We start from the raw sequence: 19,433 nt of genomic DNA, 5'->3' as shown, positions 1-19,433 counted from the left end.
CAATTAAAATCTCAGTAGGAATTTTTGGGGAACTCAGCAAAGTATTCTAAAACAAAGGAGCAGTAATCTGGGAAGGGTTCTCTGTGCATTAAAGCTTAGAATTAGCTATAATGCTCTTGTTTTGGTCCCTTTTTTTTGTTTTTTCAAGACAGGGTTTATCTGTAGCTTTGGAGCCTGTCCTGGAACTAGCTCTGTAGACCAGGCTGGCCTCGAAATCACAGAGATCCGCCTGCCTCTGCCTCCCTAGTGCTGGGATTAAAGGCGTGCGCCACCACTGCCTGGCTGCTTAATGCTTTTTAAGTTAATTGACTTCCTTCTTTAACAATTCCATTCATATATGCAGAGAATTCTGTTGCCCTCACTCCCATGGTTATCTTCTCCCACCCACCAGTGTGCCCCATCTTCACCTTACAAATTCCTTCCCACATTGCTGTTTTTCTCCAGGTTTATACTTTCAATGTAGTATATAAGAATCGAACAACAACCCAGAAACACATGCATGGAATTGACAAGGATAACATTGGAGGCCCCTAATTTATACCCTATTCAATTGACTGCAGATCGACCAAGACTTAAATGAGAAAGAAAGCCAGTGAGCAAAGAGAATGCAGACACTCCTTTGTTGCTGCCTGGCTGCAGAGGAGGAGCATTTCCAAAATTAAGAATTTTAATTAAAAAAAAATAAACTATAAGCTTGGGAAAGCTTTTTATTATTTATTTATTTTACTGTGTCTAATGAGAAAAGATTAGTAAGAGTAAGAAAATTGGTGTACTATCCTTGGAACTTGGGGATAAGGGAGCTGGAACAATTTTGGCTTTAGGGATCTTTCTTTTGATGCAGTTAATCCATAGGGGGTGTGTCCACATGAAGCTTCTCCTTTGAAAGAGATGTAAATTTATTATAGTGCAAGAAAAATACCAGAACCTTCCTGGTGTCAGAGGTGACAGTTCATGAATACATGGGGTGCTCCTCCATAGAATATATGAAGCCATCTTGCAGTAAAGTGTGAGAACTTGTCGTAACACAATGGCATACTATTAAACAACACAGCTCCAAATTGTATCGTCAGTTGTGAGGGAGGGATTGAAGGGAGAGGGCTCAGCAGTTAAGAGCAATTGCTGCTTTCCCAAAGGACCTGAGTTCAGGTTCTAATTACCTATGTTAGGGACTCACAAGTGCCTGTAACTCCATCTCACACAGACACATACACAGAAATCAACAAGTAATTAAATCTATTATTTAAAATTATGAACTAATGGAACTAGAGAAGAAGGAAAAGTTGTGAATTCAGGTGACTGTAACAAGCTTTTTAGAAATGTCTTAATATTTGTGAAATTAAAATAGACATCTCAGAGGAAAATTTTCAGAAGTCAACCTAAAAGTAAAATTAATCAGAATTGTACAAAAGGAGAACATTAATAGCTAAAAACATCGGAAAAGATTCTTGACCTCGCCGGGCGGTGGTGGTGCACGCCTTTAATCCCAGCACTCGGGAGGCAGAGGCAGGCGGATCTCTGGGAGTTCAAGGCCAGCCTAGTCTACAAGAGCTAGTTCCAGGACAGGATCCAAAACCACAGAGAAACCCTGTCTCGAAAAATCAAAAAAAAAAAAAATTCTTGACCTCATTATTAAATACAAAGTACAAATTAAAACCCATAATAAGCCACCTTTTCTATGCAGCAGATTGGCACAAATTACAGCTGGGGAGGCAGTGTCGAGTTGCTGTGTGTGTGAATCACTGGGCGTGCTATAATACTGCTGTTGGAATGTAGGTTGTTTTAACCACTTTCAAAACTGGTTTAGTATGATCAAGTTTGAATCTTTGTGTCCTGTACAACTCATTCATGTTTGCCTTACGGAAGCTGCCGTGTGCACACGTTTGCCGTCATTTGTCTTAGACTTAGTTTTCATTGAGTTCTTCCTTTGACAGTTTCATGGACACATAACATACATTTTGATTGTTATGCACCTCTGCTTCCAATTAACAGTGGGTTGTTTGTTTATTTTGAGCTACTCTAACCACGTAGTCATGGAACTCAGCTCTGCAGACCAGGCTGGCCTTGAACTCACAGAGAAACAGCCAAAGCATACTGTGAGTGGTAGAAAGGATGAGTCCATTGGTATGTCCTTGTAAAAGCAGTTTGTACTGCAGTGGCATTAATGAACTGGAGTGCCATGCAGCAGAATCTTAAAGCTGGTGTGGAAGTATCCTAGAGCCCATTTTGTAGACCAGGCTGGCCTCACAGAACTCACAGAGCGCCACCTACTTCTGCCTCCCAACTACTGGGATCAAAGGCCAGCCCATCGCTGCCCAGCTGACTTTTTTTTTTTTTTTAGGAATACAGAAATCTATGGAAAGTCTATACAGAAAAGGGAGTGAAAACTAAACCTAGGGTAGTGGTAACAGAAGAGGAAGGTAGGCTGGTGGGGCACGTATGGTGACTTTGAGAGACTCGTGATGCTTTCCTTCTTAAGCGGCTGGTGATTTTAGTATTTTATGACACAAATATTTTATTTTCATAATGATGCCATGTTCTGTAAATTAGTATTTTATGTGATCTTTTCAAAGAGACACATATTTCTGTTTTTAGACTCTGTTACTTTAATTTTATTAGAACCTTAGTAATTTAGCAGGAATGTATAAATTTGGTCATCACAGAGAATTGTCCACTTGCCTTGCCTTGTAGATTTCCCATCAGACATTGCTAATAAGTCTCTCTCAGAGAGCACAGCCACAATGCTCTGGAAAGCCAAAGGCAGGAGGAGGAGAGCATCCCATCCTGCTGCAGAGTCCTCCAGTGAGCAGGGGGCCAGCGAAGCTGACATCGACAGCGACAGTGGCTACTGTAGCCCCAAGCACAATAACCAGCCTGCGGCAGGAGCGCTGCGGAATCCTGATTCTGGGACCGTGAACGTGTGTAATTCTTCACTTTCTTCGGCTGTTTGTTGTTGGTTCTGCTGTCAGTAGTGTATTGTACTCTTTGCTGAAACTGAAGGATGCAGCTTTTTCTTTTTAGCAGTCCTTAATGGTATTTGCTATTCATGAAAATAGGAAACACTGTTCCAAGTTAGTAATAGATACATTTAATACTAGGTTAAATTATGAAACATTTGCAAAGTATGGCATGGTGACTCTTAACTAGAAACTAACCATCCTTTTTGTTTCATGTTTTTAGCATGCGGAATCATCAGGCTGTACAGGTACTTATTATTTATTTATTTATTTATTTATTTATTGGTTTTTCGAGACAGGGTTTCTCAATAGCTTTGGGGCCTGTCCCAGAACTAGCTCTGTAGACCAGGCTGGCCTCGAACTCACAGAGATTTGCCTGCCTCTGATTCCCGAGTGCTGGGATTAAAGGCGTGTACCTGCCCAGTCAGGTACTTATTTTTTTGCAGTGTTTTTTTTTTCTGTATTTTCTTCCATTTCAAGTATTCCTTTAAGTGTGGCGTTTTTACTAGTGCTATAAACAAAACCTATAAGTCTCCAGTGATTCAAGTTAGTTAAAAGCATATATAGTTTTGCTAAACAAGTTGAGAAAATGTGATCTTGAGCATTTTGCAGGATATTTGTTTTACTAAGAATGCACAATTCCATGTCTGTAGTGAGTGATTCAGTTGTTTAGATTTTTTGCCTCCTTTATAAGAAAATCTAATCTTTAATATCTTTATATGTTTGCTACAGGTGGTGTCAACTGGCCCAAAGTAACTTGCCAGGCAACCCAGAAAAGACCCTGGATGGAAAAACACCCAGCGTTTTGTAGAGGGGGGAGGCAAACTGAACAAAGAAATAATTCACAGGTACTTTGAGTGAGGCTGGACATTTGATTAGGTGTGAGATGGATGTTAAATTTATCATAATAATGGTATAGCAATTAGCAATCACATTATTCTTAAGTTTTAAAGGTGCATAAAGTTATCTAAATGTGAGCTACTGTGTGGTCTGTTGAGAAAGCATTAGGACCTGCGTTTGGATCCCCAGCCCTACTTAAAATACTGTCATGCTATAGTGCACATCTATAATTGCAGAGCCCTTGGAAGGCAGCCAGCCTAGCTGAACTGGTGAGCTTTAGGTTCAGAGAGAGACTGTGTCTAGAAACAGTAAGGTAAAGAGACGGAGGAAGGTCTATTCATACGATTCTGTAGTAATCATTATGCTTTGCGATGTCTTTAAAAAGGTGTTGTCTGCTGAGGAAGGCACCTGGGGCTCTCATCTGAGGAGCAGCACAAACACAACACGTGTGCATTTACATGACACAGGGAACTCTCATATCCAAAACTTTGTAAATGCTGTAGCAAATACAGTGTGAACAGTGAAACGACAATATGTTGAGAGAAGGCGGTGACAATGTGGGTGTGAACGGTACCGCCTTTCTACTTTGTGTCTGTGAGGGTATCGTGTTAGAAAACTACACTCCACGCCTGCTCTTTCACCGGCTGTGTCTGTTTCCTTCCATTTCAAAAATTGGAACCTTCTCTTAAAAATGGTTGTTTGAACTTAAGGACTATAGGAGTCTGTATTTATTTATTTTGTGGGTGTGAGATTAGGATCAATATCGGGTCATCAGGCTTGCTAGCAAACAACTCTGCCTGCTGAGCCATCTCCTCAGCCGTGGGTATTTCAGTGCGACTTATTAGCATTCTTCTATGTTAGTGGCATTGTCACATTGGTGGCTACCTGGTGCCACAGTGTGGCTTGGCTGAGCAGTTTCCTGATAGCCATGCAGAGTGGGGCTGTGCACAGCTGTGCTCTAACAGCAGCTCTGTCTTCCTGTGTTGGTTAGCTATCAAATAGGGAATTGTTTATTGGCCATTATTTCTCCTTTTTATTTTTGATAGACTCTCCAGATTCTTTATATCTAAGTAAGGAATGAAAGCTGTCTTGTAAATATGAATGGACCAAGATAACGAATTATGTATACCAGCTGCTGCCTACTCTTGGCCTCCCTGAGAACAATACTTCTTCAGATAACTTCTTGACTTAGGCTCTATGTGCTGTTGGACAACCAATAGTATTGCCCCTTCCCTGTGTTTCTGCAAAACCTGGCCATTTTTGGTCCCAGGCTTGTGAGGCAATCTAGCTTTAGCTTTTTTTTATGATAAAGATTAGACAAAACCTGCAAAATGTTTACTGAGTTTTTCTGTTGAAATTGAAATCGCCAGGTTCCTGGTCTTGGTCCTGGCCTGGCTTTTGCTTTTGTTTATTTTGTGACTGCTTCCACTAAAGGAAATATCCCTGAGATGAAAAACATTGTAAAGGCTTTCTCTCTATCTGATAACTGGGGGAGGAGGGGAGGGAAGCTAAGTAGTAAGTGTATTTTACTTGCTTTGAGAGAGGTCTTCTCTAGAGCTGAGCCTAGCCTGGAACTTGCTGGGCAGGCCCAGTTGCTCTGAACTTGTGACCTCCCCACCTTAAGTTTCCCAGGTGTTGGCATGTGCCACTCCACCTAGTAAAATTGTTAATTTTGTATCTTTCTTCATTCTTAAAGTACTAGAGGCAGATTTGGCAGTGTGTTGGTCTGACTGCTACTGATGTTCTGTTGTCCCAGTAGTTTTCTTATGTACATACTTGCTTTTTTCCCCCAAATACCAACTCCTTTTTAAAGTCAAACATTATTCCCTTTGCAATTTCTAATTGTTTTCTAGACTTTAAAAGGCTTTTAGAAGGTAAATCCAACAGAAAATATTGACCTATATTTTATACTAGTTGTTATTCCCTGTGTGTGTGTGTGTTGTAGGTCGCAGATAACTTAGAGGACAGCGCACTCTTCCAGCTTTTCCTGGTCCAGGGGTCAGGCACGGTTAACCAGGCTTCACAGCTGCTCTAGCTGCTGCATTCTCTCACCAGTCCTTGTGCTAAGTTTCTATGGTGCAATGTTTCGAGAAATTTTTATCAGCGACTTAACTTTGATGTGTAGTGATCTAGATTTTCAAAGTAGCAAACCACTTTTTTTTCCTACATAGGGTTTCTCTGTGTATCCCTGGCTGTCCAAGAACTCACTCTGTAGACTAAGCTGGCCTCAAACTCACAGAGGTCCCTCTGCCTCATACCCAATGCAGCAAATACTTTTACTCATTGCTTATAGCTAGGACTGGAGAGATGGCTGAGTGGGTAGGCGTGCTTGCTGTGCAGGCTTGAGGACCTAAGATTACGTCTCCACCACCTATGTAAAATGTTAGGTGTGGACTTGCTTGCCTGTAACCCTGACACTCAGGGGGCAGAAACAAGAGGATTGCTGCAGCTTACTGGCCACCAGCCTAGCTGTGAGCTCACCGAGAGACCCTTTCTCAAGGGAGTAAGGCTGAGCATGACAAATGGGCGACCCAACTTCTTTGTCTGACCTCTGTACACAGATGCACATATACCTACCCAAACAAATGTGTATATTCTACACATGAAGACTAAATATTTAAAATACAAAAAAGAAGAAAGGAAAATCAAGGAGTAAGGGAGGAATGATAGAGTGCTTCAGGATTTTTGATTTCTGTTATGTTTTTGTTAGCTTTTTATCACTATTACAAGACACTTGGGCAAGCCAAATTTACAGAGATAAATGCTTTATTTAATTTCTAGTTTTGGAGATCAAAAGTCCAAACAGCATGATTCAAGCCCTGGTGAAGTCTCCTAGCTTGTGATGGGAGTGTTTTAGTGAGGAGAGGGGATGAAACCACGTATAGAAAGTCAGGGAAAGAGACCTAGGGATCAGACTCAGCGTAGATCTTACCAACTGGCCAGCCTGCCCCAGATATCCACCTGGCTCTGCCTTCCAGCAGTCGGGTTAGAAATGCTTGTCACCACGCCTGGCTTTTTTTGTTTGTTTGTTTTTTCGAGACAGGGTTTCTCTGTGGTTTTGGAGCCTGTCCTGGAACTAGCTCTTGTAGACCAGGCTGGTCTTGAACTCACAGAGATCCGCCTGCCTCTGCCTCCTGAGTGCTGGGATTAAAGGTGTGCGCCACCACCGCCCGGCTTACGCCTGGCTTTTAAAAATGGATTCTGGCAATCAAACTCAGGTCCTGGTGTAAGACAAGCAAGTACTTAATGCCTGAGCTCTTCCCACAGCCCTGGGCCCACCTCCTGAAAGTTCCACACTCCCCAATGCCACCAAGGCCTCCAGGAACCAAGTTCTGAAATAGGAGCACTTGAGGGGGACAATATCCAAAACAATTAGCATGTTAATTCGATTTTCAAAAGGTTTCAGTGTAGGTGAGCATCTCCATGTTTTGAGTTCTGTGCGTTTCTTTTTCTGTGAACTTGTTTGGTCGTGTCTCTGTTTACATTTTGACTCTAGAACTATTTCTTTTTACTTTGATTTATTTTGAGACCAGGTCTTGTTATGTAATCTAGGTAAGCCTTGAACTTGAAATCTTCTACCCCAACCTCCCAAGAACTGGAGCTACAAGTATGCCGTCATACCCAGCTTGACTCTTGATCTCTTTCCTCTTTTTTTGTCCCTCTGTTTTTGTTTTATCCCTTATGCTTCTGTCTTTTGAGGCAGAACCCACCCTGTAGCCATCCAGCCTGGAACTAGCTATGTAGACCAGGCTGTCTTTAAACTTGAGGTGATCCTCCTGCCTCTGCTTCCTGAATGCTAGGACTGCAGACATATGCTACCACCATGTCTGGTTCATATGCTCACTTTCCATCAACAACACTTACTTAGGAAAACTGACAGGAAGCGTTCAGTTATTATGAGGTTATTGATTTGTTCAGAAGTTATTGGAATACTTGCTTCTCATGGACCTTGTGGAAACTTAGTTTGAAAGTTTTAAGTTGTTAGCACTTTTTTCCTTTTTTCCCTGTTTGTTCATTTATTATTGATGACAAGGTCTCTCTGTGTAACGTTGGCTGGCCTGAAACTCACTTTGTATACCATACTGGCCTCAAATTCACAGAAATCTGTTTGCCTCTGCCTCCTTAGTGTTGGCATCAAAGGTATTAATCACCATTCTTGGCAATCCTGGTACTTTTTGTCTCCACCTATAAGTATCAAGTTGCATTTATTTTTTAAAGAAAAACTGTTAGATATTTTTGACACCACCAATACATACATACTAACTGGTTCATAGCTGCAAGCATGGGAATGGCCAGGCGTAGGTCTGCATGTTGATTTCAGAAGCTTTTGTCCTTAATCTCCTGACTGGCTCACGTTGTTTCCTGTTAGGATTTTGAGGTGGGTGTCAGCAGAGAGGAACTTCTCATGTCTCTTAATTTCTTCTGAGGGGGCGTTTAACGTCAGCTGACATAGGTTCTTAAGAGAAGTATCTTGAAGTTCTTAGAATGCTCACCATGCCTTTTTTTTGCCCTCTTACAGGGAAATGTTTTGCAGACTTATTAGTAAGATGTCTGAATCTGTGTGTTACTATGAAAAAGCGCCGTAGACTTGATGCTTATGAGCAGAAAGGTGTAGTAAACCAAGGTCAGGTACAGGAAGTTGGCTGTCTGGTGAAGGATTCTCATTGTTCCCTTAAGGGAAGAGCATCTGAGAGTCCTGGGTCCCTTTTATAGGCTTCATAAACCCCATCCATACTGCTCTGTTCTTGTGACCTAATCACTTCCAGAAGTCCCTGTCTCCCAGGGCTCAGGACTCGCCACATGGATTTGGGGGCATAGAAACAGCTCTTGTTTAGGTAACAGGAGAATAATACTTTATGTGATTGGATAAAGTTCCATTTCCTTTCATTTTTTTCTTCTCTGTGTTCTGTTTTTGGTGGTAGGGTTCTTTATTAATGACTGAGAATCTTGCATTGTAGCTCAGCTACCTGGCACTGTTCATATTTCAGCCCCGGTCGGCTCTGACTGTGCAGTCCTGCCTCTCCCTCTCTAGTGCTGGGGTTATAGGCCTCTGCCCTTGCCGCTTCAGCTCATTTCCTGAAGGCAAAGGCTCTAATAAGATATTGCTAAGAAAAATTATCTCTAGGATTGCTGTTTTAGTTTAGGGTGACCAAGGATAACCTTAAGTTTTTGGTCCTCCTATCGCTCCTTGTTCTTGTAATCCTTTCAGGGTTGGCTCTTTCCACTCAGCAGGGTCCCTGGAGATTTTTTCAGGTTGATGATTTACTAGCAGCCCACACTTCTCACCGGCTAATGAGTGCTCTGATGCATCAGTGCATCTGTTCGCCTCCTGGACCTTAGGCTTGTCAGGCCTGACAACAGTGTTCAGTTTTGGGGCCAGAAGACAGTCCACCTTACTGTTGGTTGTTCTGGAAGCTTTAGCTGTTAAGATAAGCTGTGCTTTATAGAAGTTTCTTGGGTCACACACTTCTTTGTGCTCCTTTACAAGTTTGCTATACTTCAATGACAAAGTTACTTGGAAATGATATTTTCTTTCTCTGGGGTTTCTTAGGCTGGATTCAGATGCCGAGGACACAGTACTTCCTCCGAAAGAAGACAGAGTTTGCAAAAGAGACAAGACAATAAGCACCTAAACTCTGCTCAGTCTCACAGAAGGGACCTAAATTCTGACTCTTTATATTTTGAGGTAACTTTTTCAAATTTTATTTTTAAACTATTCTACAAAAAGTCTTCATAAGAAATTAATTAGGTATGTAATTATGTTACAAATAATGTCCAAGACTTAACATGTTACTCTGTCAGATTATAAATGACTTACTGTCTCGTTTTTGTCTTGATTGTATTTATGTAAGCTAACATCCCCTTTATTAATTTCTGTTTTGAGTGGTGTGTGGATTAGAAGCTGCTTTTGTCAGCATTGGGTATGTCAACTTTCAGATTTGAATAATTTAATCAAGATAATTTCTGCTCCCATTCAGGAGAATCTTGGAGAAAAAAAGAAAAATGGCTGTTTTCTTGGCTTTCCCAGCACATATATCCTAAGTCACTGTTTCTAGTGTTTGTTCAGCTAGCTAGCTTTTGTTCCAGCTGGGACTGTAACAGGAGGTGCTGTGTGGTGGGAGGATACAGATGTGAACATATCTTACACACAGTTTGCTGTGGTTGGACTAGAACACAGAACAAGCAACTTTGGGTGGATCTTAAAGGAGAAGTTTGTTGTTTGTTGTTGTTCCAACCATTCTTGGTAATTCTTTTGTGTAGCTCACTTCAGTTAGAGCATAGATTTTTATAAAGTGGGTTGTTAGATGTGTATTAAACTGGAAGTCTTGATGTTAGAGGACAGGGATTAGTATGCTAACTAAGCTGAATGATGTCCCACAGTAGCTGAGTGTATCTGACCTACTCTGCCAGGAACAGTTGCCACCCTTAACTGGGCAGATACTCACTGACTTCATAAATAAAAAGATTCTAAGAAGCTTATATTAACATCAGTTAAAATCTGGAAACCATGAGCCAGGTATGGTGGTTTAAACCTGTAATCCTAGCTCTCCAGAGCTGAGAAGGGAGGATTGCCTTAAGCCTCTTAGCATGCACTGTAGTGTGAGAACATGTCTCAAGAAAACAAAACAAACATTAGGAAATTTAAATTCTTGGTAGATAATATTAGAATAAATGATTTTCTGTTAATATTGAAAAGGACTGCAACTTTGGTAATAGTTTCTAGGAAGACAGCTTCCCCCCCCCCCCTTTTTTTTCCTTTTAAGTGACAGGGGTTCTCTGTGTAGCCCTGGCTGTTCTGGAAGTCTCTATGTAGACAAGGCTAGTCTTGCAATCACAGAGATCCACCTGCCTCTTCCTCCTGAGTGCTGGGACGAAAGTATGTGCCAATTACTGACACAGTTTAAATGAGGCTAGAACTCAGGGCTTTGTGTTGCTGAGCTGGCATTCTGATGCTGACCTATCCCATCAGCCCCTGTTGTTTTCTGTTTACACAGGTGATTAAACTTAAAATACTAGCTGGGTATATTGCTGTATGCCTGGAGGGAGACTTGAGTTGGGGCTTTGCTTGAATCCCTGGGTTCAATACCATGTTTGTTTGTTTCATTGTTAGCTCTGTGTGTGGTTCCTGTTTGTGGGCATGTGGAAGCCAGAAGACAGCCTTGTCCCTCAGATACTGTCCACATTGATTTTTTTTTTTTGTCAGAAGATTCCTCATTGGCCGGGAGCTCAGTGATAAAGCAAAGCAGACTGGCCCATGAGCCTCCTGGATCTGCCTGTCTTCACAGTTCAGCTCTGGGCTCTCTCAGTGCCTGCCACTGTGCAGCTATTTTTACTTAGGTTCTGGGGATCAAATCAGCTCCTCATGCTTGCAGAGTGAGCACTCTCCCAAGCAAGTCCCTCCCCGCCCCACTCTCAAGACCTCAACCTTCTCAGGAACGGGGCTTTGTGCAACATTTTCATAAGTCGGGGTTAAGCAGTCTTTCTTTTCTTACTTGTGGATTTTATACAAGTTCAATATTTTTGGGACTGATAAACTATTACTTCTATTCCTTCCTTTTAACAAAAGTTCATTATAATCAAGTATAAATATGATAATTTATTATAGGCACACTTGTATGATTGTTTCCACACAATCAAAAGAATATTGACTAAGAAATTAATTTGAATAAAAACATTGTAAAAGTATTTTAAACATTATTCTTCAAATTGTATGTAATAGGGAATAGAACACATTTTGAAAATGAATACTAAACTACTTAAAATCTCCAAATTATCTGAATGTGATAAATCCAATTTGAATTCTTTTCAGTTACCTATATCCTGTCTTAGGATATAATTAGTATAAGAATGCAAAAGGGGTTTCAGAAATTTAAAGGACGTACGGATGTGATATGACTTCATGCTTGAATCAAAAATAGGTTTAGCATGGAAGAAATAACATTTCCTTTTAAAGACTGATTTAGAATAGTTCAACAGTAGGATAAAATATACACTATTTTCCTACCTTTCACAATATCAAGCATAAAAGGTTTCTATGTTGGGTAGGTTGCTCATTGATAGAGTAGTTACCTAGAATAAGTAAGGCTCTGGGTTTGATGTCCAGCACACACACACCACACATGCACACATGCCTGCACCACCACCTACATACACCAGGACCCCCCCACATGCAGGCATGCACACACCCATCCACACACACACATTCACATGTGTATGCACCCCACCCACACATACACCAAGCACACTTCCCACATGTAGACATGCTCACAACACACACACACGCACTGAGCACATCCCCACATGCAGACATGCGCACATCCATACAAACACATGTGCATGTATCCCCCTACACACACCGAGCACCCCCCCCACATGCAGGCATGCACACTTGCACACCCATACACACACACACCAAGCACACACCTCACACAAACATGCAGGCATGGACACACACACACACACTCCTTTGTAGGGTTCTGAACATTTTCACTGACATCAGGCAAACTATTTCAGGATGAAGATGGGTTTCAAGAACTCAGTGAGAATGGAAATTCTAAAGATGAGAATATTCAGCAGAAACTTCCTTCAAAAGTAGTAAGTAACTCCTTTCAAAATTATAAGAAAAATAGAACACCTTTTGAACTTAGCTATGTGGAAGGAAGTCTTGAGATTGGTGGGAAGGACACAGGACGCGTGGTGTGGGGATTCTATGGTAGTGTGTACTGTCAGCACCTGAGAGCCCTTACTGCAGTTGTACTCAAGTTTATGTGCATATGTGGGTGGCTGGGAGCATGGCGTGCTTGAGGGAGATAGAGAACAATCTCTCTGTCCATGGATGTCACAGGGAACCCAGGTTTTCAATCTTGGCCACAGACTCCTGTACCCACTGAGCCTTACTGTTTCTTTTCCTAAACAAAAGTAGTTTCTAGGAAATCTGCTGTTGTGTTTCTTAATGAGAAAGCAGTTAGTACTGTCGAACAGCGTACAGCTTATATAGAAATTTCCCCCAGACAAGCACCACATTCTAAAATGGTCCTCCTCTCACCCTACTCTTTATGGCCCTTAGTCCTCTGAACCTTCTGTCTTGCAGCACCTGCCTCAGTTGGCTTTGTCTTTCCTTATGGTTTGACCTCTGTGAGATGACTAACAGATATGTCTCTCTTGCTTCATAGTTGGATGACTTACCTGAAAACTCACCCATCAATATAGTTCAGACTCCAATTCCCATTACCACGTCAGTTCCCAAACGAGCCAAGAGTCAAAAGAAGAAAGCACTAGCTGCAGCCCTTGCCACAGCACAAGAATACTCCGAAATAAGTATGGAGCAGAAAAAATTGCAGGTATATAGTCATTTTATTCACAGTTGTGATTGTTTGCTGGGCTTGGTGGGATGGACAGGAATGTCAAATGTAATTACAATTTCTCATACTTTCCTAATCATAAAAAATGAGTCATTTCTTATTCACCTTTTAGGAAGCTTTATCAAAAGCAGCTGGAAAAAAGAATAAAACCCCTGTACAGCTAGATTTAGGGGACATGCTAGCTGCTCTGGAGAAGCAACAGCAAGCAATGAAAGCACGCCAGATCACCAACACCAGACCGCTGGCGTACCCAGGTGATTCCTTAGTGTGGGGTATAGCTGTGTAATCTTTCTCTTTGTTCCTCTCTACTCTGCCCTTGATTAGTCTCTATGGGTGTGCACACCTAGCATGCTTTCAGGAGTCTGTCTTCTTCCACCATGGCTTCTGAGGATCAGTTGAACTCAGGTCATCAGGCTTGTAGTACAGACACTTACTGTCTTCCCTGGCCCCATTTTTTGTTTTGTTTTTTCTTCAAAGGATAAAATTTAAAAAAAAAATCACAGGGTAATTTGGCTCTGTTAACTATGAAAGTATCCAATTAAATGACAAATTTTGATAGTTTAATATATGTAAATGAGACAATGATATGGCTTGCCACTGAAACTGTTTCTCTTGTAACCAACCTTGTCTATTTGATCTCCCTCCTTTTCCTTTAGAGGGATAGGGATAGCAAAAACAAGGGAAGGGCATGAATTAAAAGGACTAATGGTGAGAAGCAGAATTTTCTGTCAGTTCTGTTCCCAGATTGTCCAGTTCCAGGAATATTGCTGAATAGGTAAAAAGATAGGAACGCGGCTGTATCTGTGTGCAAGATGCTAACATGTAGCTGCTCACTCATGTAGTGGAGACCTGTGCTTTGAGTGACTCTTGGTAGAGGTGACACTGATGCATAGAGCTGCATGCTACTGAGAGTGAAGAGTGGCAGTCGCCTCCCCTGGATACAGCAGAGGAAGTGGCCTTTCAGCTCACAGCTTGGGTTCCAGTCAAACTGCTGAGCTTGGCCTCCTGCTCTTTGATTTGTTTCTTTAGGCAGATATTTATCTTCCTGTACTTTAATTCCCTACATTAAAACAGAGCAGTGAAGATTCCTACTTCAAGGTTGTTTGGGGGAATAAATGAGCTGATAGATATATACTACTTAGAAAACCTGTGTTATAATCACTCAGTGAACTAATGAACATTATTACAAAGAAGAGGTTATTAACCTGTGATTGTTGGAATTTTTGTTGTTGCTATTTCTGTTTTTGTTTTTTAAAATAAGACTGCCTTAGTTTCCCAAATGCTGGAACTACTGGTTTGAGCCACCATTCCTAGCCATTTGTCATTTTAACTATTTTTTTTTCTTTAGTTACTGAGAACTAAAGCTTGTCTAAGCAAGGGCCTGTGCTTGGCTAGACAAACACTACCATTGAACTGAATCTCTAATCACCATATTTTTTTCCATGTATTTTTTTGCAATGCTGGGGCTTGAACTGAAGGTCTTATGCATACCAGGCAAGTGTTCTTCCACTGACCTAAATCTCCATCTCTACAACTTTGGTTGATTTAATACATGTTAAGAGCTAGAGAGATGGCTCAGTAGTTAAGAACATTGACTGTTCTTCCAGAGGTCCTGAGTTCAGTTCTCAGCAACCACATGGTGGCTCAGAAACATCTGTACTGGGATCTGATGCCCCTTTCTGGCATAAAGGCATACATGCAGGTAGAGCACTCATATACATAAAATAAATAAATATTTTAAAAATGTTGTTAAACAACTCAGAATATCTGTGCTTAGGAAGCGCTGTCTGGAGCTGTTGGGGTTATGGAGATGGTGAGGATAGGCCCACTCAAGAAGCTCATAGCTGACTCAGTCGGCACTTGTTCTTGCTGCAGAGGACGTGGGTTTAGTTCCCAGTACTCAAGTGGCAACTCATAACCACTCATAACTGTAGATCCAGGGGATATAATGCGCTCTGACATAGACACCTAGCATCCACATGGTACACATCCATCTCTCCAGGCAAAGCATTTGTATACATAAGATAAATCTCCTTTTAAAAGTTTATAGCCCTGTGGGAGAGGAGACACACATGAATAACTGATCAACTGAAGTACCTCAGGAGAGATGCAGCGAGTTCTGTGAGCCTGTGTATGGGAGGGATTGATGGTATAGATGAAGAGAAATACTGGTTAACAAGTGACTTCATGGAAGGTGGGGTTTGAATTGGGCTTTGGAGAATGGATAGGATTCCTAGCAGATAGAAACGAGACTCCTTTCAATCACCAATCTTTATTTGAGAGTATTGGATACAAAGAAAGCTGTTGGGAAATTCAAGAAAAGAATGAAATTATGGGAGTGAAAAATTTGTAAGGAATTGATGGAGCAAGGAATAGCAGGATTTAGAGACAGGCCAAAGACAGCTCCAGAGTGTTACAGAGATGGCTTCATCATTCATCAGTAAAGTGCGTGTCGTGTGAGCATGAGGCCTGCATTTGGATCCATGGTACCATCTAAAGCCTGGCATGGACAGCAATGCCTGTAGTCCAGGTGCTAGAGGTAGAGCCCGCAGATCCCGGGAGCTCATTATCTAGCTAGTGTAGCTGAAGTGGTGAGCTGCAGGTTCCCTGGGAGACCATGTCTTAAAATCTCGGGGCAAGAGTGATTGGGGACACATAGCACCAACATCTGGTCTTCACCTGTGGGCGTGCACACATGTGCAGGTGCACTCTCACCTATACAGCACCCTACCTGTGCTCTCTGGCTTAGTGAAGAAGGCTGCAAGGGTACCACAGTGACATGAGGAGAGTTGACAGTGGCTTTGAACTTGAAATGCTAGCAGTCGAGGCCCTGGAGACTGCGTTTGTCATGTGTTTATGCATGTGTAGTTCAGATTAGAAGTCAGTGCATTTAAAGTGAGGGGAAAGCCCATGGAGTGACTGGATTTCAGGGACAGAAGGAAGAGGAGCCACACATATAAACATGAGTGAATGGTGTCCCAGGAAGAATTTTTGAAGATTGGAAAATTGTATTTGGCAACTGCAAATGGTTCTGTTGGATCCTTGGGGAGGGGCATTGAGACAGGTTTTTTCTGTATAGTCCTGACTGTCCTGGAACATGCACTGTAGACGAGGCTGGCCTCTTAACTCAGATCTGCCTTCTTCTGCCTTCTGAGTGCTGGGATTTAAAAAAGGTGTGCACCACCACTGTCTGGCTTCTATTGGGTCTTGACAGTAGTACTTAAAATACAGTGAATATGGCCAAAATCAGATGCTAGTAGTTTGGAAAAAAATGATATCAGAATGATGCTGAGACATCTAGCTGGTAGAGATTGGGCAGTAAGAGTGCCTTAGGCTGAAGGCAAGCCAGTTGAGGTGTGTTTGCCTCCCAACCCCTCTTTTCTTTTCGATAGAAGGGGAGTGGGTCAGAGAACACGGGGTGGAGGAAATGAGTATGAAAAGGATCAGCACAAGGTACTAGAGGAACTAAGGTGACATGGGCCGGGTTTGTTAGTGGGCCTTGGACATTTGTAAGGATATCTGCCCCCTCCTTTTGGATGTTTTTTGTAACTTGAGCAATATCTTCTCAAGAAAGTGACAGGAACATTCTGCTAGAGTGAAGGGGTTGAGATTGGAGGCTTAGAAAACGTTGAAAGATCAGGGTTAAAGACTGAGGGTATGAGCAGGGGGGTAGCCGGTGCTGAGTAGCACTGAGAGTGGGTGAGAGAATTTCCTTCCTGACTCTCAGCTAAAGAGGAGCGATAGACAGACTGCAGGAGTATGTAAGGATGAGTAGCCACGTCTGTAGGAGTGAGCACACCAAAGGTGGGCCAGTCTAACTGGGAGCAGCTGCAGAGAATGTGCATGCTTGGTTGCTGAAGTGGAGTTGAACTAACAGTTCAGGCTTGCTTGAGACCTCTCGGTCAGCTGACTGCACTGACTTACATCCTAGTCTTAGGTTGAAGACTCGGGAAGAAGGTGTGTCTGAGGGACTCTGCTGGGCCTGATACTGTGATGTCTTTTTTGTCCTGGGGAGACAATGCTTGTGTTTTTTGAAGATTTAATACTAGAAGTTGTCCCGGTGTATGGATGTGGCTGCAGTAGTGAAGCTAATGTGTTCTTGTTTGTTTGCAGTCGCCACCGCAGCTGCTTTTCACACGAAAGACTCTGCCACCAGAAAGCCTTTAGCCAAAAGTCAGCCCTGTTTGACGTCCTCTAATTCTCTGGACATTACTTCCTCCAAAGCAAAGAAAGGAAAAGAGAAGGAAATTGCAAAGCTAAAACGACCCACAGCACTCAAAAAGGTAACCCCCAATCTAGAGATGTCTCTTTTATAGGATAATTAAGCGTTTACTTTTTATTTCTTTGCAAAATTAGTTGTGTTTTAGGAAGCAGATATTGTAATATATTCCTATACACGGCTATGTGTGACTGGTTAATTCAGACCAGCATTGTATGGCAGTCGTCTTGTGTAAGAAGGTCCTACAAAGTGAAGGTTTCTATAAGGGTTAGAAAGTAAGCAGCCAAACATTTCATATCCCAACACTAAATCCTTAGAAATTAGAAGCTCAGATCTGTCCTCCCTTTGCGTTTTTTCCTCTTAGGTGTATGTGTGGGCATGCATATGTTGGCATGCCTGTGTGGAGGCCTGCATGTAGAAGCCTAAGGTTCATGGCCAAGTTTTCTCAACTGTTCTTGACCCTGTTCTTCCCTGTTCTTTGAGGAATGGTATCTCAGTTGAACCCACAGCTCACCGATATGGTGAGTTTGGCCAGCCAGCTTGCTTCAGGAACCACATCTCAGCCTCCTGGGCCCTGATTCTTGGGTGATCTGCCACACCCACCTGGCATTTTTGTGTGTTCTGGAGATCCGAACTTCACTTGTAAGCGAGTGCAGCAAGCAGTTTAACCATTGCACCATCTCCACAGCCGTGCCCCCCTTTCTCCTTCTCATATCTTTTCAGTGCTGGAGGTCTGACCTGAGACCTAATATACCTGAGACAGGCACTCTGCCTCCAGCTTGCTAGCCCCACACCTGATAGCCTCAGTGTTTGCTCTGTATGTAGGAGAGCAGCTTTAGGCCCACATTTTTACCCCCATCTTCCTTAGCCATAAATTGGTGATGGTATCTGCTTTGGTCTAGTAGGGTCAGAGTGGGGCAATTCATTCCCGAATGGTTGAAAACTATAGAGTGTCAATCACATGAACTGTAAGTTGGTTTCTAAACTTACAGTTAGTCACTGTTTGGGAAATCCTCCTTGGACACCTAGGGTTTCAAGATTGAGGCAGTGTGGGGTGTTTGTTTTCTCCCAGCATCCTGCTTCCCTTTATTTGGAGATGGAAGCAGGTGAATGTGTCTGGCTGTGCACTCTGAGCGCACTCTCCCTGTATTCTCTGTACAGCATCCCCTTCCATTTGCAGTTTCTAAAGTAACAGTCACATTTGTGCAGGTCAGATAATGCAGCCAACTGAAGCCCTCTTGGCCGTGCCATTGAAATAGTTCACACCTAGTTGAGGAGTGAGCAGTAACTGAGGAACTGTGCAATGGCTTTCAGGTTATTCTGAAAGAACGAGAGGAGAAGAAGGGACGTCTGACTGTGGAACACAGCGTTTTGGGAGCTGAGGAGCCAACAGAAGCGCATTTGGACCTCACCAGTGACTTGCCTCAGGAGACCGTCTCCCAGGAAGGTGAGGACACCTCTCTCTGTCCTGTCTGCAGTGTTGCCACTGAGAGGAAAGCCTCACTGGCTGAACACTGTATTTTATGTGCGTTGACTTACACGGTATCTTTTGAAGGCGGATGGCTGAGAGGGTGGACAGGTGTTACATAGCAGGTCGTTAACACTTTGGAGGCTGGAGCCATCATTTGTAGTAACATCTCAAACATTAGGATCTTCCGAGTGCCTGGGACTCCTGGGATTGTCGTAAGAATTCTTGTTCATCATCTTTTACGTAGGGAACACTTTTTGCCAGTTGTTTTCTTTTTAGGAATGTTTTTCAGATTATTTTTTATTGATTCCTTTCTTGATTTGAGGGAATTAATATATAAGGTACAAGGAGTAGAGAACTACAAAGCAGAGAAAGATTCTATTCATGCCCAGCACATTCCAGCAGAGAGGTTCTATCTGGTACATTAAGTAGCCACACAGAGTTTTTCAGCAAGGTCAATCTGATTTGTGCAGAAATCAAATAGGAGTTTTTCACTGCTTTTCGAAAAGTGAATTTATTCCCAAGCATTATTTATCTAGGATGTGTTTGGTTGCGGTTTCCCTTTATTCTCAGTATGATTCCCCTAGATT

General features: G+C 42.3%; 1 protein-coding gene across 1 annotated transcript in view; it reads left to right on the top strand.

Moving 5' to 3' along the window:
- The window catches only part of Secisbp2l (SECIS binding protein 2 like), a 50,886-nt gene that overhangs the window by 14,244 nt on the left and 17,209 nt on the right, over positions 1-19,433 (top strand). Inside the window, exons 5-13 of the mRNA XM_075962034.1 lie at positions 2,689-2,915; positions 3,178-3,202; positions 3,687-3,802; positions 9,346-9,480; positions 12,309-12,389; positions 12,968-13,135; positions 13,269-13,410; positions 17,270-17,439; positions 18,690-18,822. Coding sequence (XP_075818149.1) covers positions 2,689-2,915; positions 3,178-3,202; positions 3,687-3,802; positions 9,346-9,480; positions 12,309-12,389; positions 12,968-13,135; positions 13,269-13,410; positions 17,270-17,439; positions 18,690-18,822 — 1,197 coding nt within the window. The remainder of the gene's footprint in view (positions 1-2,688; positions 2,916-3,177; positions 3,203-3,686; positions 3,803-9,345; positions 9,481-12,308; positions 12,390-12,967; positions 13,136-13,268; positions 13,411-17,269; positions 17,440-18,689; positions 18,823-19,433) is intronic.

The sequence above is a fragment of the Microtus pennsylvanicus genome, chromosome 2, assembly GCF_037038515.1.
Source record: "Microtus pennsylvanicus isolate mMicPen1 chromosome 2, mMicPen1.hap1, whole genome shotgun sequence".
NCBI classification, from domain to species: domain Eukaryota; kingdom Metazoa; phylum Chordata; class Mammalia; order Rodentia; family Cricetidae; genus Microtus; species Microtus pennsylvanicus.
Note: the sequence above shows the minus strand (reverse complement) of the source record. Positions and strands in the feature narration are given on the sequence as shown.